Source organism: Oncorhynchus kisutch, linkage group LG5, assembly GCF_002021735.2.
Source record: "Oncorhynchus kisutch isolate 150728-3 linkage group LG5, Okis_V2, whole genome shotgun sequence".
In the NCBI taxonomy this organism is placed as follows: Eukaryota; Metazoa; Chordata; class Actinopteri; order Salmoniformes; family Salmonidae; genus Oncorhynchus; species Oncorhynchus kisutch.
In genome coordinates, this window is record NC_034178.2 from 47,709,144 (window position 1) to 47,723,442 (window position 14,299).

General features: G+C 41.0%; 1 protein-coding gene and 1 non-coding gene across 2 annotated transcripts; one reads left to right on the forward strand and one right to left on the reverse strand.

Moving 5' to 3' along the window:
• Positions 1-537: 537 nt before the first annotated feature.
• On the reverse strand, positions 538-610 carry trnaf-gaa (transfer RNA phenylalanine (anticodon GAA)). The gene has a single exon. It is a non-coding gene; the product is annotated as a tRNA-Phe (tRNA).
• Positions 611-5,862: 5,252 nt separating this feature from the next.
• On the forward strand, positions 5,863-9,089 carry LOC109891571 (transmembrane and coiled-coil domains protein 2-like). The gene is made up of 3 exons (XM_020484112.2): positions 5,863-6,246; positions 6,465-7,151; positions 7,780-9,089. Exons 1-3 carry the CDS (start codon positions 5,863-5,865, stop codon positions 8,077-8,079), a joined length of 1,371 nt encoding a protein of 456 aa, XP_020339701.1. The 3' UTR covers positions 8,080-9,089.
• The last annotated feature ends 5,210 nt before the right edge of the window (positions 9,090-14,299 follow it).

Consider the following 14,299-nt stretch of genomic DNA (forward strand, 5'->3'; position numbering starts at 1 on the left):
TTAAACTGTCATCATCTGGGTTTAGTAATAAGAACCCAAGAGAAAAGGGGTCAAGCTACTTTACTTTGTTCTGTTTGTTCCAAGCTGCTGTAATCTGTTTAACTCCAAACTCCTTGGATCCATTTTGTCGTAATAAAACAATATTTTACTGTATTTGTGAGTACCGTCCGCTCTGTTTTATTGTAAAGCATGAATATCAGACAGCTGAACCCTCCTGTGAGTAAGGAGATGGAATAGTCTGGTATTACACAGGCCACAGCCAAAGAGCAGCCTGAGTGGAAACTAAGAGAACAGTAAATTAATAGGTCAACATCGCCCCCTGCTGAAATTCTGTAACATCATTATTGAGGCTGCTTTATTGACAGTAGCCTACAGAAATTACAAGCGTATTTTTGCAAGATTACAATACATGATAGAACGGCAACGTTATTACATCATGGATTCAGGTAGTAGGGTTGATCGAAAGTCCTACTGTCGCCGTTTCCGAGTAATAAGGAAATTTAAGAAAGCAAGGCAAAAAAGGTAACTCCCACCAGCTGCCGAAACCCGGGATCGAACCAGGGACATTTAGATCTTCAGTCTAACGCTCTCCCAACTGAGCTATTTCGGCGCTACGAGTTTGTAGTCCATTGTATATATTTGACTATACAATATGTTTAACGAAGAATGCCGTGAAATAGCCATTGGGTGTTGCTCAAACTCCAACAAAAACATGATTGGACAAGGAAGGACACCAGTATATAATACAACTGCTATCGGCTTGGCAACGGTGAATCTAGAACATTTCTGCCGTGCGCTAACAAGACGCTACCAAGATTTGCCTGTCCCAGCCAACCACAGACTGCACCAGTAGCAAGCAACGACCACCAAGAAGTGTCCAATGACAGCAGAGCTGTGGAATTGGCCAATGGAGATAGAGCGAAGGCGGGACCTAGAAGGGGAGTGTCTTTTAGGTAATTCGTCACTCATCTCTCTCACCCATGAAAAATAATTAATCAGGAAAGTTTTAAAACGAAAGTATTTTTTAACACACTGTTGTAGGTGTCTTGCAGGTCGTTGCACTCATGTTTGTAGTGTAAAGAAGAGAGAAACAAATCAACACGGTAAAATCCTGCAGAATGATCTACATTTACATTTTAGTCATTTAGCAGACACTTATCCAGAACACCTTACAGTTAGTGCAATCATCTTAAGACCATCTTAAGATAGCTAGGTGGGATAACCCCATATCACAGTCATAGTAAGTACATTTTTTCCTCAATAAAGTTGCTATCCGCAAAGTCAGAGCTAGTAAGGGAGTAAAAATCTAGTGGTGCATCTTTTATAATGGAATAAATAATCTGCAGATGCTCACAGCTCCACACATCCATGTGTGTGTGATGTCAGTCAAGATGAACTGCAGGCCCAACCAGAGCCATGTATTTAGAGAGTTGGGCCAACACGGTTTCTGCATTATGATGCAGTTAAATGACACTTCAAAATTCTATGGCTGCACTGTTAGCTCCCCATTAACATTACATGGGGAATATAAAAACAATATTATAAAACTGAATCTTTACAGTGAGCATGATGATGCATTTACATGACACTACGTAAGGGATAATCAACGAGGTGCTATGCATTCTATGGAAAATAATGAACAACATGGAGGGTTCCATGACATGCTAGAGGAGTGGAACTGACCTTCCATGGAGTTGCATTATTTTCCAGAGAACACGCAGAGCCCTAAGTTGATGATCCTTTTAGACCATGGCTATAATTTAACACATTTGCCACTAGAAATGTGTTCATTTTTTGGTAGAAATGTGTTCAACATCCACTGAAGTAGCTAGCAAGTTTACTAGATAGTAGTTGCCTTGGTAATCAAACAAACAGACTTGCTAGTTTAGCTAACCAAATCTTCAGTCCTAGTTTTCAATACTGTTTTCAATTGGACTTTTGCGTTCAAAAGTAGCTCAAACAAAACATTCAAAAATTCTACCATGCAAATATTCCATGCATTATAGGGGAATAATGCACGCTCTAGAATGTATTATTTGTATTATAAAATGAATTATAAACTAGGTGATTCGAGCCCTGAATTCTGACTGGCTGACAGCCATGGTATATCAGACTGTATACCATGGGTATGACAAAACATGTATTTTTACTGCTCTAATTAAGTTGGTAACCAGTTTATAATACCAATAAGACACTTCAGGGGTTTGTGATGTATGGTCACATACACGTGTTTAACAGATGTTATTGCGGGTGTAGTGAAATGCTTGTGCATTTCCTTTAAATTGCCTTTAAATTGTTTAACTTTGGTCAAATGTTTCGCGTAGCCTTCCACAAGCTTCCCACAATAAGTTGGGTGAATTTTGGCTCATTCCTCCTGACAGAGCTGGTGTAACTGAGTCAGGTTTGTAGGCCTCCTTGCTCGCACACACTTTTTCAGTTCTGCCCACACATTTTCTATTGGTTTTAGGTCAGGGCTTTGTGATGGTCACTCCAATACCTTGACTTTGTTGGCCTTTTTGTAACAACTTTGGAGGTATGCTTGGTGTCATTGTCCATTTGGAAGACCCATTTGCGACCAAGCTTTAACTTTCTGACTCATGTCTTGAGATGTTGCTTCAATATATCCACATACTTTTCTTTCATCATGATATCATCTATTTTGTGAAGTGCACCAGTCCCTCCTGCAGCAAAGCAGCCCTGCAACATGATGCTGCCACCCCTCGTGCTTCACGGTTGGGACGGAGTTCTTCGGCTTGCAAACCTCCCCCTTTTCCCTCCAAACTTAACGATGGTCATTATGGCCAAACAGTTCTATTTTTGTTTCATCAGACCAGAGGACATTTCTCCAAAAAGTACGATCTTTGTCTCCATGTGCAGTTGCAAACCGTTGTCTTGCTTTTTTTATGTGTCACGCCCTGGTTAGGTCAGGGTGTGATTTGGGGTATTTCTTTGTTTTGGCCGAGTTTGGTTCCCAATCAGAGGCAGCTGTCTATCGTTGTCTCTGATTGGGAATCATACTTAGGCAGCCTTTCTTCTTTCTTGCTGAGTGGCCTTTCAGGTTATGTCGATATAGGACTCGTTTTACTGTGGATATTGGTACTTCTGTACCTTTTTCCTCCAGCATCTTCATAAGGTCCTTTGCTGTTGTTCTGGGATTGATTTTCACTTTTCGCACCAAAGTATGTTCATCTCTAGGAGACAGAACGCGTCTCCTTCCTGAGCGGTATGACGGCTGCGTGGTCCCATGGTGTTAATACTTGCGTACTACTGTTTGTACAGATGAACGTGGTACCCTCAGGTGTTTGGAAATTTCTCCCAAGGATGAACCACACTTGTAGAGGTCCACAATTATTTTTTCTGAGGTCTTGGCTGTCAAGCAAAGAGGCACTGAGTTTGAAGGTAGGCCTTGAAATACATCCACAGGTACACCTCCAATTGACTCAAATGATGTCAATTAGCCTATCAGAAGCTTCTAAAGTCATTACATAATTTTCTGGAATTTTCCAAGCTGGTTAAAGGCACAGTCAGCTTAGTGTATGTAAACTTCTGACCCACTGGAATTGTGATACAGTGAATTCTAAGTGCAATAATCTGTCTGTAAACAATTGTTGGAAAAACTACTTGTCATGCACAAAGTAGATGTCCTAACCAACTTGCCAAAACTATAGTTTGTTAACAAGAATTTTGTGGAGTGGTTGAACAAGATTTAATGACTCCAACCTAAGTGTATGTTAACTTCCGACTTCAACTGTATGAGATGAGTAATGCAAGATATATAAACATTGTCAAAGTGACTAATGTTCCATTACCTAAGGTGGCCAGTGATTTATAGTCTATGTCTATAGAAAGCAGCCTCTAATCTGCTAGTGATGGCTTTTTAACAGTCTGATGGCCTTGAGATAGAAGCTGTTTTTCAGTCTCTCGGTCCCAGCTTCGATGCACCTGTACTGACCTCACCTTCTGGATGATAGAGGGTTTAAAACAATGAGTGGTTACAGGCGCACAATGTGTTTATTGTGGATAGTCTTATTAATGTAAGAGTTTGTTTAAAACCTTTTCATGCTTTGCAAGAAAAGTGATTTCTCTAATAATCCTGTTTACATGGATACATCAGAAATCAGACTATCCGATGACGCTGATAAATGCACAAAATTGGCAATCAAAATAATGGTTCTAATAATGGTTCTTTTGGGAAGCATATTTGATTCTGAGTTCGGACATATAAAGTTTGTATGTGAAAACTACTTCTAAGACATACATTCAGTTGTTCTGAAAGCACTTCACTCGCGCTAAAGAGGGAGGCTCACTCGGGTGGTGCTAGCACATGTGCAGATCAAATACACCGCTGGAATGCCGATTAAGGTGATTACATGTCCTAATCATTTGAAAGATTGCTCAGAAAACCAGGTGTTTTAATTGGCGTATTGTCACATTCGTTGAATGGAGGAGACCAAGGCGCAGCGTGATATGAATACATGTTCCTTTAGTGACGAAGAAACACAAACAAACTACAAAAACAACAAAACTAACGTGAAGCTAAATATATAGTGCAGACACAGGCAACTAACACATAGACAATAACCCACGAAATACCCAAAGAAGATGGCTGCCTAAATATGGTTCCCAATCAGAGACAACGATAAACAGCTGCCTCTAATTGAGAACCAATGTAGGCAACCATAGACATACATAAACACCTAGATGGTAAACAACCCCATAAACCTACAAACCCCTAAACAGTACAAAACACATACATCACCCATGTCACACCCTGACCTAACCAAAATAATGAATAAAACAAAGAATACAAAGGTCAGGGCGTGACACGTATGCTTACTTAGATTTTGACCTTGAGCTGTTTACATGAATATTGCATAATCAGTTTAATATCAAATAATTAGAATGCATGTGAACATACTCAATGTTGTACAGAGCTATGTATTTAAAGAGTTGGGCCAATGCAGTTTCTGCATTATGCTGTATTTACTTAACACTTCAACATTCTATGACAGCCATGCTACTGTAGCTCTCCATTAACATTACATGGGGATTATTTCAACAATATGGTAAAACTGAATGTCTATGAGCATTGTGATGCATTTACATAACACTGCAACATTTTATGGTAGCCATGTTATGTCCCTATTAACATTAAATGGGGATTATTTCAACAATGCTATGTAAAAGAAAATTTAAATGTTACGTAACTGAACGTCTATACGTTCAAAAAGTTGTCCTAACTCTCTATGGCTTTGATGTTGTTCAGTGCTGTGTCATAATCAGTGTAATTACCAGATACATTCTATTCCATAAAAGGAAAATCCTGTAACCTGGTGATGTCATAAGTGGTCTACAAAACCATTTGAAGCTATGGCAATTTGAACTATGCAGTTATTTATTTATTTTTTCTTTAAAGGTAAGACAGTTGTACTCATATTTTCCCAAAATCAACTGGATACTTCATTCGTTAAAATTAGCACTGAACGGAGGGGAAATCTATGAATTGATAGTACAGATTTTTGTTTATATAATTATGGTTAGAATCAATGCACTGTACATCATGATTTCTTAGAAGTAGTTTATGCACTGTTAAAATGGTATTTATACACATCGTTGAAGGCAGCTCTGTCAGGAGCCTACTGTATATGAGCCATGCTAAAGATCTGAGACTGGGGGCTGGAGGTTGGGCGAGGAAAGAATCACCACATCTGTCATTGTGATGGGTTTTTTGCTTTAAAAATATATTTTACTGTCTAATGCAGCCCTCGCATAAATTATATTCACTCCACTCTCTTTACCTGCACTCTATCACGCCTGCCTCCCCACCGCTGGCCCTTTTAGCTGGATTAGAGCAAGGGGACAATGTTGGGCCTGCCCCCCTCAGCCAGCCATGGCGCCTCTGACGCCTCTAACATCAGCATAGATGGGGCATGGGCTGTGGCAGAGGTGGGAGCTGTGGCCAGAGGGGCTGAAGAGTCAGTGGTTGTCGAGGCCCAACGGACACACACTGCTCTGGAGCAGCTGCAGCAGAAGATCTTGAAGATCACTGAGCAGATTCGCATAGAACAGGAGGCACGAGATGACAATGTGGCTGAGTACTTCAAGCTGGCCCACAATGCCAATAGGCATCAGGCTTTCCGTATCAGACAGGTGTTTGAAAAGAAGAACCAGAAGTCTGCACAGACCATTACCCACCTGCACAAGAAGCTAGAGCATTATCACAAGAAGTTGAAGGAGCTACAGCAGGTGTGTGTGTGTGTGTGTGTGTGTGTGTGTGTGTGTGTGTGTGTGTGTGTGTGTGTGTGTGTGTGTGTGTGTGTGTGTGTGTGTGTGTGTGTGTGTGTGTGTGTGTGTGTGTGTGTGTGTGTGTGTGTGTGTGTGAGAGATGGGTCCTCCATGTCTCAGTGGTCTTCTTTTGAGTTGACACCGTTTCCCCCTTTCACATTACTTCCTTCTCCTTATAGCATGGTCTAGGCCAGCAGCATAAGGATGTGCTGGTGGACATGCAGCAGGGGCTGAAGGATGTAGGGGCCAACATACGAGCAGGCATCAGTGGCTTTGGTGGAGGTGTGGTGGAGGGGGTCAAAGGAGGGGTGTCAGAACTCACCCATACTGCTGTGGTATCTAAGCCAACAGAGTTTGCCAGCTTGATCTGCAACAAATTTGACAGCACAGACACCATAGAGGACGCTGTAGAGGGGCATTCAGACGACGCACCCCTGAGTGGCAGCTTCACCTTGGCCTCCAGCCCCAAGTACGGCAGTGATGACGAGTGCTCCAGTGACGGTAGTGATGACGAGTGCTCCGGGGCTGGGGGACAAGAGGGGATGTTAGGGCTGGGGCCAGCCAGGCTGGATGGGCACCACCGTCACAGCTCCTGGGACGCCCAGCTGGTAGACCTGCAGGAGATCAAGGCCAGCCAGGCCCACATGGAGGATGCCATCGAGGACATGAAGAGTCAACTGCAGAGTGACTACTCCTACATGAACCAGTGCCTGCAGGAGGAGAGATACAGGTATGAGCGACTGGAAGAGCAGCTGAATGACCTGACAGAGCTGCACCAGAAGGAGATGTCCAACCTGAAACATGAGCTGGCCAGCATGGAGGAGAAAGTGGCCTACCAGTCTGATGAGATAACCCGAGACTCCCAGGTAAAGAGGCAGACACGGTGTATAAGCAGCTGTGTAGTGGAGGGTAAACACATGTAAATGCATTTTATTCACCTTTTTTATTTTGAATATTTACCCACCTTTTACATAAAAATGCAATGAAAGTTTAGGGAGCATTACTTTACTCACTGCGAACTATGATCAGCGGTTACCAACCAATTTCTTTTTACCACTACAGCACTGTGTATAAGATGTACTGAAACACACTGACGTACCACACACCCCCGCAGCTCCCGCAAGGAAATATTTTGAAGATTGGGTCCCTCCTGTCCAGATAGCAAATGAACACGTCATCCATTTTTACAATGACAGGAAATTAGATATAAAACTGCAAAATGTTCTCTCAGCCTCGTGGCAAAATATGTAGAATAGCAGGAAATTAGCTTTAAAATTCTAAATTCTCAGCCTTATTGCAAAATATGTAGAATAGCGCGAGATTAGCTATAAAACTGCTCATCTTTCTCACAGCCTCATGGCAAAATGGGCTCCTCAAGTATGAGTGCAGAAACAGAGCCTATACTGTAGTACCCCTGAAGCTGTTGGAACTTTATGTTTGCTGTGTTTGTATTTGTACATAATGTACATATGTTATATGTGTGTGTTTGTACAGGAAGCGGTGGAGTCGTGCCTGACCCGCATCACTAAGTTGGAGCTCCAGCAGCAGCAGCAGCAGGTGGTGCAGTTGGAGGGCGTGGAGAACGCCAACGCCCGCGCCATGCTGGGCAAACTCATCAACATCATCCTGGCACTCATGGCCGTAGTGCTGGTGTTCATCTCCACCCCAGCCAATTTCATCACTCCGCTCATAAAGACCCAAGATCGGGGGGCCGCCACCATCCTACTGGCCCTTTTTCTGTTCGTCCTTTGGAAGCACTGGGACTTCCTAGTGCTCTGGCTACTGCCAGGCTGAGCCCTCCACAGGCCAACACCTACACACATTGTTTAAACTTGACCTACCACCTATAAGATATAAATAAATCTTGATACACATGTGGGTGAGAAGATAAGCTTTAAAAATATATATATTTTTCAACACAAATTGTACCTGCAATTAATCCAAATATTTTTAAACAATATACAGAATATAAAATGTTTTTTTTCATCTCATTAAATTGTGAAAATTACCTCCCCAGTAACAAATGTAGGCCAAGGAAAGCCTACACTGCTGCCTGCAACATTGAATCATTCCAGAATGCCTGACTCATTATTCTGATTTTGAAGGCAGCTAATCATTTTTTTGTAATCAATTTAATTCAGCACTTAATCAGATCCACGAGGAGCCTAATGAATAATTCAGTGTCGTCCTCTGAGAACCTCCTGGGGTCAAAGACGAACGCTTTTCTGACAGGCAGCTAGCTAGCTGCGTCACACAACCGCCACACTGCTGCACACCTCAGCAAGAATATAATCTGAATTTAATAGTTGCCTGCCCTACAATAGCTTGCTTGAATTTGGAGACTGAGCAATTAGACTATAGGCTGCCGCAGTGCAATATACTGTATATGATATCTAGAGGTGGTTGTGGTTTCAACACTATGGTCTAGTGTGGAACACAGTTGTGTAAATCTGTTCTTTGATTGTGGGTGTAAGTTGAGTGTAAATAAAAAATCAATAGGCCTACAAAGCAAGCCTAGGTGGAATTGGCCTGTCTGACCTACTTTTCTAGGCTACATGCTCTCCACAGGCAAATTCTGATGAAAATGGCCTTTTCTGACAGTCTACCTTTCTAGTTTTTCCCACAGCCTGTGATTGGTGCATGCGTAGGAGCATTGCCATGGCTAGGCTATATGCTGTTACAGGCGGGAGCTGCGGTAGTTGTGGGGGTGGTGGTTTAGCTCACAGATGCATCACTATGCATCTACATTCTCATCCAGTGTTGACTCTAACCATAAGTGTTTATTCTATCTCTAAATTCATTAAAGGCCCAGTGCACTCAAAAACATGATTTTTCTGTGTTTTATATACACCGATGTTGAGTTGCACTCTACAAGGTGTGGAAAGCGTTCCACAGGAATGCTGGCCTATGTTGACTCCAATGCTTCCCACAATTGTGTCAAATTTCCTGGACGTCCTTTGAGTGGCGGAACATTCTTAATACACACAGGAAACTGTTGAGTGTGAAAACCCCAGCAGCGGTGCACTTCTTAACACAAACCGCCTGGCACCTACTACCATACCCCGTTCAAAGGCACTTACATTTTTTGTCTGGCTCATTCACACTCTGAATGGCACACATATGCAATCCATGTCTCAATTGTCTCAAGGCTTAAAAATCCTTTAACCTGTCCCCCCTTCATCTACACTGATTGAAATGGAATTAACAAGTGACATCAATAAGGGATCATTGCTTCCGCCTGGATTCACCTGGTCAGTCTATGTCATGGAAAGAGTGTTCTTAATGTTTTGTATACTTAGTGTGTTTCCACAGTATGAGTTTGGAATAATACTGTGAAATTGTGAACATTATGATAATGCCCTTTTGGTATAAGAGCGGTCTGAAAATAAATTTCAATCTGTTTAGGTTGGATGGAGTTTTGGCCTGCCTGCCTGCTGACATAATCAAGTAGTAAATTCGTTAATAGACCAATAAGAAAGATAGTTCCAGACCTCTGCCAATAACAGCTAGTTTTTCACTTTTCCATTCACCACTCAGATCACGCCCAGACAGTCCTAGCAAAAATCTTGCTTGAGAAATTGCTCTTTGCTAAGAATCGATTTTTGTATGTTTTTGACCATTTTAATTGAAAACATTCACAGTAAGGTACTTAATTGTTACCCAGAAATTATTTGATAATGAAATGAAAATGTCTGCATCAGACCTTTAAAGCAGAGACTTGCTTTTCTATTGGAGGGGGCTATGCAGTGCTTTCTCTCTGTTACTCACTGTGTCCTGTTCCTCTCTCTCCCTCTATCCTCCTCTCTTCCTGCCTTTCCCACTAATCCCACTTTCCCCTCCTATTTTCTCTTTCTTTGTATCTGTGCTCCCCACTCCCCCCCCCCCCCTCTCTCTCTCTCTCTCTCTCTCTCTCATACTCTCTCCTGCTTCTATTCTTGCCAGTCTTTCTCTCTTTTTCTTTCTCTCTCTCACTCTAACACACACTCTCTGCTGTTTTTCTCCCTCTCTTTCTACCTCTCCCGTTTCTCTCTCCCCCAAGGTGACTTTCATTCCTATACAGGCACTGCAGAGGTTTTCCCTTTGTTCTGGAAGGCATAAGAGATGAGAGAGATGAGGAACGAAGACTAGGGGGGGAAAGAGAAGGAAAGGGATGAGATGAAGGACAGAGTTAGGTGTAGAGAAGGGAACTAATAGGATTAACAGAGGGGTAAAAAATCTGTATTGTTATTTGTCGCGTAACCATATCAGTATGGTGCACACACATGCACACCCACACACATACAAAACAACAACATACTGGACGTTAACAATCTGGCTTAATAAGGTAAGGAGAGTGTTAAAGAGGTGAGGTGAGTTAGAGTGTATAGTAGTGGAAGGTGTCAGTAGAGGACAAGTTTACCTGAACACACCAGCATTCATTTTCATTAGCTTCCCATTGTCACAGCATTGTAGAGAGGGAGGAAGGGATAACATATTTTTATTAAAGAAGAGCAGAGTGGCTGCAGTCAGCAGTAAATACTGTAAGAATCTGGGACAGAGATGCTAAATTTAGGGATCAGAGAAAGAAGAGGGAGTGGTGTAGCCAAGGGGTGAAGAATGGAGTAGGGCTATTGTAGGATAACCTTTATTCCATCTATATGGATGTATGATCTCTGTGGTAACTTGTTTCTGCACAGGGTGAACTTTAAATTACTCTATGGAAAGGAATTGTATTGTCCTCTCAGGAATTCTGTCTTATTTACATTGGTCTCATCCCCCACTCCAGCCATTAGATACTGGGACACCCTGTGGAGATTGGGCCTGGGTGGTTTTTAAGGGAATTTTAATCAATGATGACTAATTATGTATACATTTTAATCAGGACTGACTAATCAGAATACTATTATGTTACTGTATATGTACTAATCAGAATACTATTATGTTACTGTATATGTATGATTTAAAAAAAATCCTAGTACTGAATATAATGTGTGTAAATATAATCAAGAATTAGAACAATGACTGTCTGTTCCTTGGTAGAAATGAATGAACTATATCGCCAGTCTGGCTAGAAGGCTTATCTACACAAGCATGACCTTGGCTCGGTCATATATTATCTTAAGTAGGAGAGACATGTGAGAACCATACAGCCATTGTCCTACAGCGGAGATGACATGAGCTGGTACAGAAACTAATGACGTCATTTTAAGTTTATAACCTGTGGTAAAATGTGTAAGGAGCAGTACTCTCATGAATAAAGGCTGCTGTTTGACTTTAAGACTGGGCTCTGTCCATTTTTATACTAATAAGGGTCAAACATATCCTTATGAGTTGACAGAGTGTTTGATTTTAATTGGGTATTAAAACAGAGGAATTTAATTCCCGCAACAATTGGTCCTTCGAACCGGGATCTAAAATATCCGTCCCTGCCATCTGAAGGTCGTATGCTGAAAAATTGTGCACGAGCGGGTCTGGTCCCGTTATTTAAGACCTGGCCTCTGAATTGAGGGTGAAAAGACTAGGCCGGTGTACACCCCAGACCGACAGGGACGGTGACTAGATCCAACGAACAATGCTTTTCCCAGTCGGCGGCAAGGTCAGTAGCCTATATTCTCGATTCTGGGGGGATTTGAGTTCTTTGATTGATGTTCAATTCTTTTTTGAATTCATCAATAATGGGAGCTTTGCTATTCTCACAGGGTTTTGTATGACCAACATACACTGGGTTTTGTATAACCGATATACACTGGGCAGGTTCGGTGATCTTGTACAAATACTAGGCGTGGGGAGACAGGAAGGAATGCTATGCGGACAAGATAACTGGAATGGTCATTTGAATTGTGGGAGTATTGATCATCGTTCCAATTCAACAAATAGTACTGAAATATCCAAATGAGGAGGAGAGGGAAAACCAAAATCTAGAGAAATGGGATAAAAGGCAAATCTATAGACAAGAGGTTCCATGCGAGAGGGAAGCCTAAGAAATAGTGGCGTGAGATAACGATTATTAGCGTTCTTTAAAAGCCCTCTGACACAACCGGAAAATAAGATATTAACTAGGGATTTACGACCCCTGGGCTTATAGTTGTATAGGTAAGACCTAATATCTGATTCAACAGACAAAGCTATTGATAAGGTTTCCATTAAAGAGAAAACACAAATAGAAATCCAAAGAGGTCCCGGAACTAACGGGAAATTACCGTTATAGGAGAACAAAGAGAATGGAAGGGAGGCGTCCAAAATCTGACTCAGACAAAGCACCTGAATAGAAGCTGATAGTACTAAAATAGTCAGGAAGGATTTTAAATTAGGACGATTTTCTGGGAATTCTCGATGTCGAAGTTTGCGTCTACAGACAATTATAATAATATAGTTATTGGCGGGGAAACTCAATCATTTTAATAGCGGGACACCAAGGTTCGTATTTCAGCTTTGAACCCGATAGACTAAAATTGATTTTAGATTGTAATTAATCTATTTGTATGTTTTGCCTGAAAAAATACGGTCGCTAGTGTTTGTATAAGATATGAACTGAACGTTTAATATGTTGTTTAGATTGAATTGAAAAAATAAGTAATTAAAAATAATGGCGAGACAATTTCGATATAATACGCTATTTTGCCCAAAATGATCTGCTGGAATAATGTATTGAGAAGAGAGAGTCACCTAAACCGGTTTAAATGTAGGGAATAACGGAGAGATACGATACAGTTTTGTGCCACCAGGATGATATAATTTTTTATGAATCGACTGACATACGATAAATTTAGCACAGAACATGGTATGTTTAAATGTTAGGGTATAGAAAGTTGAGAAGTTTGGTTGGTTTTACTTTGTTGATAGAATTTAAAGCAGAACTCAATCTGAATAGGGAATATATATTTTAGAGAGGAAGGCTGACTTGCGACGTCGTTTTACGTTGACAACACCGTTCCTCAAATTTAAACAGAGAAAATGGGTTGTGGCATTTAGAGGGAAAATGCGTGCATTATAGCTTAGAGTTACTTTTCAAAAGTGGCTAAAAGTTCCAAATATATATTTTTTTAAATGAGCTGGATATCGTAAGGATATTCCGAAAAGATGCTACAGCTAGCAACGGAATTGCTAGGCATTCAATTGGGCTATATAGTGCACTACTTTAGACGAGAGTCCTATTCCCTATATAGTGCACTACTTTGGACTATAAAATAGGTAAGAATAGTTGAATCGTAAAAAGTTGTGATTGTTTTCCCGAGTATTGATTTTTGGTTAGGTAACGCCAGTGAATTCGAACAAGAAGTTAACGTATTCTAAAAACATGATCTGTTTTCATTACGGGGAACAAGTAAATGTTTTATCTTAAAGGGACAGTGCACGTTTAGCACAGTGGTTTGAGTGTATGGCAGTGTATAAAATATTTTGGGACGACAATTTGGAGATAGACTGAATGAGTTACATGAAACGTTGAGGGATTTAAAACGAATGATGTGAAGGGATTATCATAATTATTAGGTTTCGTTGTTGTAGTAAACGTTTGGGTTAAGGGGATTTCCCTGTTCCCAGAGACAAGATATTTTAAAGGGGTACACTCACATATGGAATATTAGGAGTTTTAATTAGACAAGTGAATAATGTATTGGGAATAGAGTCGTAATTAAAATGCTAAGTCAAAGACGAGACAGTTACTTAAATCAAAATGAATTCTAAATAATAACGAAGAGACAATTACGATTTATGCCCATCGAAATGTTCGTATAAATTTAGCGAATTGAGAGATGAGAGATGTTGATTGATGTTGTAAATTCTAATTCAGGATTCAACAGATGTGAGAAATTAGGTTTGGTTTATCGAACGCGTACTTCTGATGCTGCAGACAGCCAACAATGATTTACTATTCATTGAAAGTCGTTGCGAATCGGCTCTCGGTTGAGCGCTTGTTGATGACATCACTCGCAAGGCACTTTTGTCACCACGGAAATGATGTTGTGACTGGGGGTAACGGAGAAAATTGTTTGCTGATAAAAGTGTTTTGTTTATTTGGTTACCGGTTATGGTC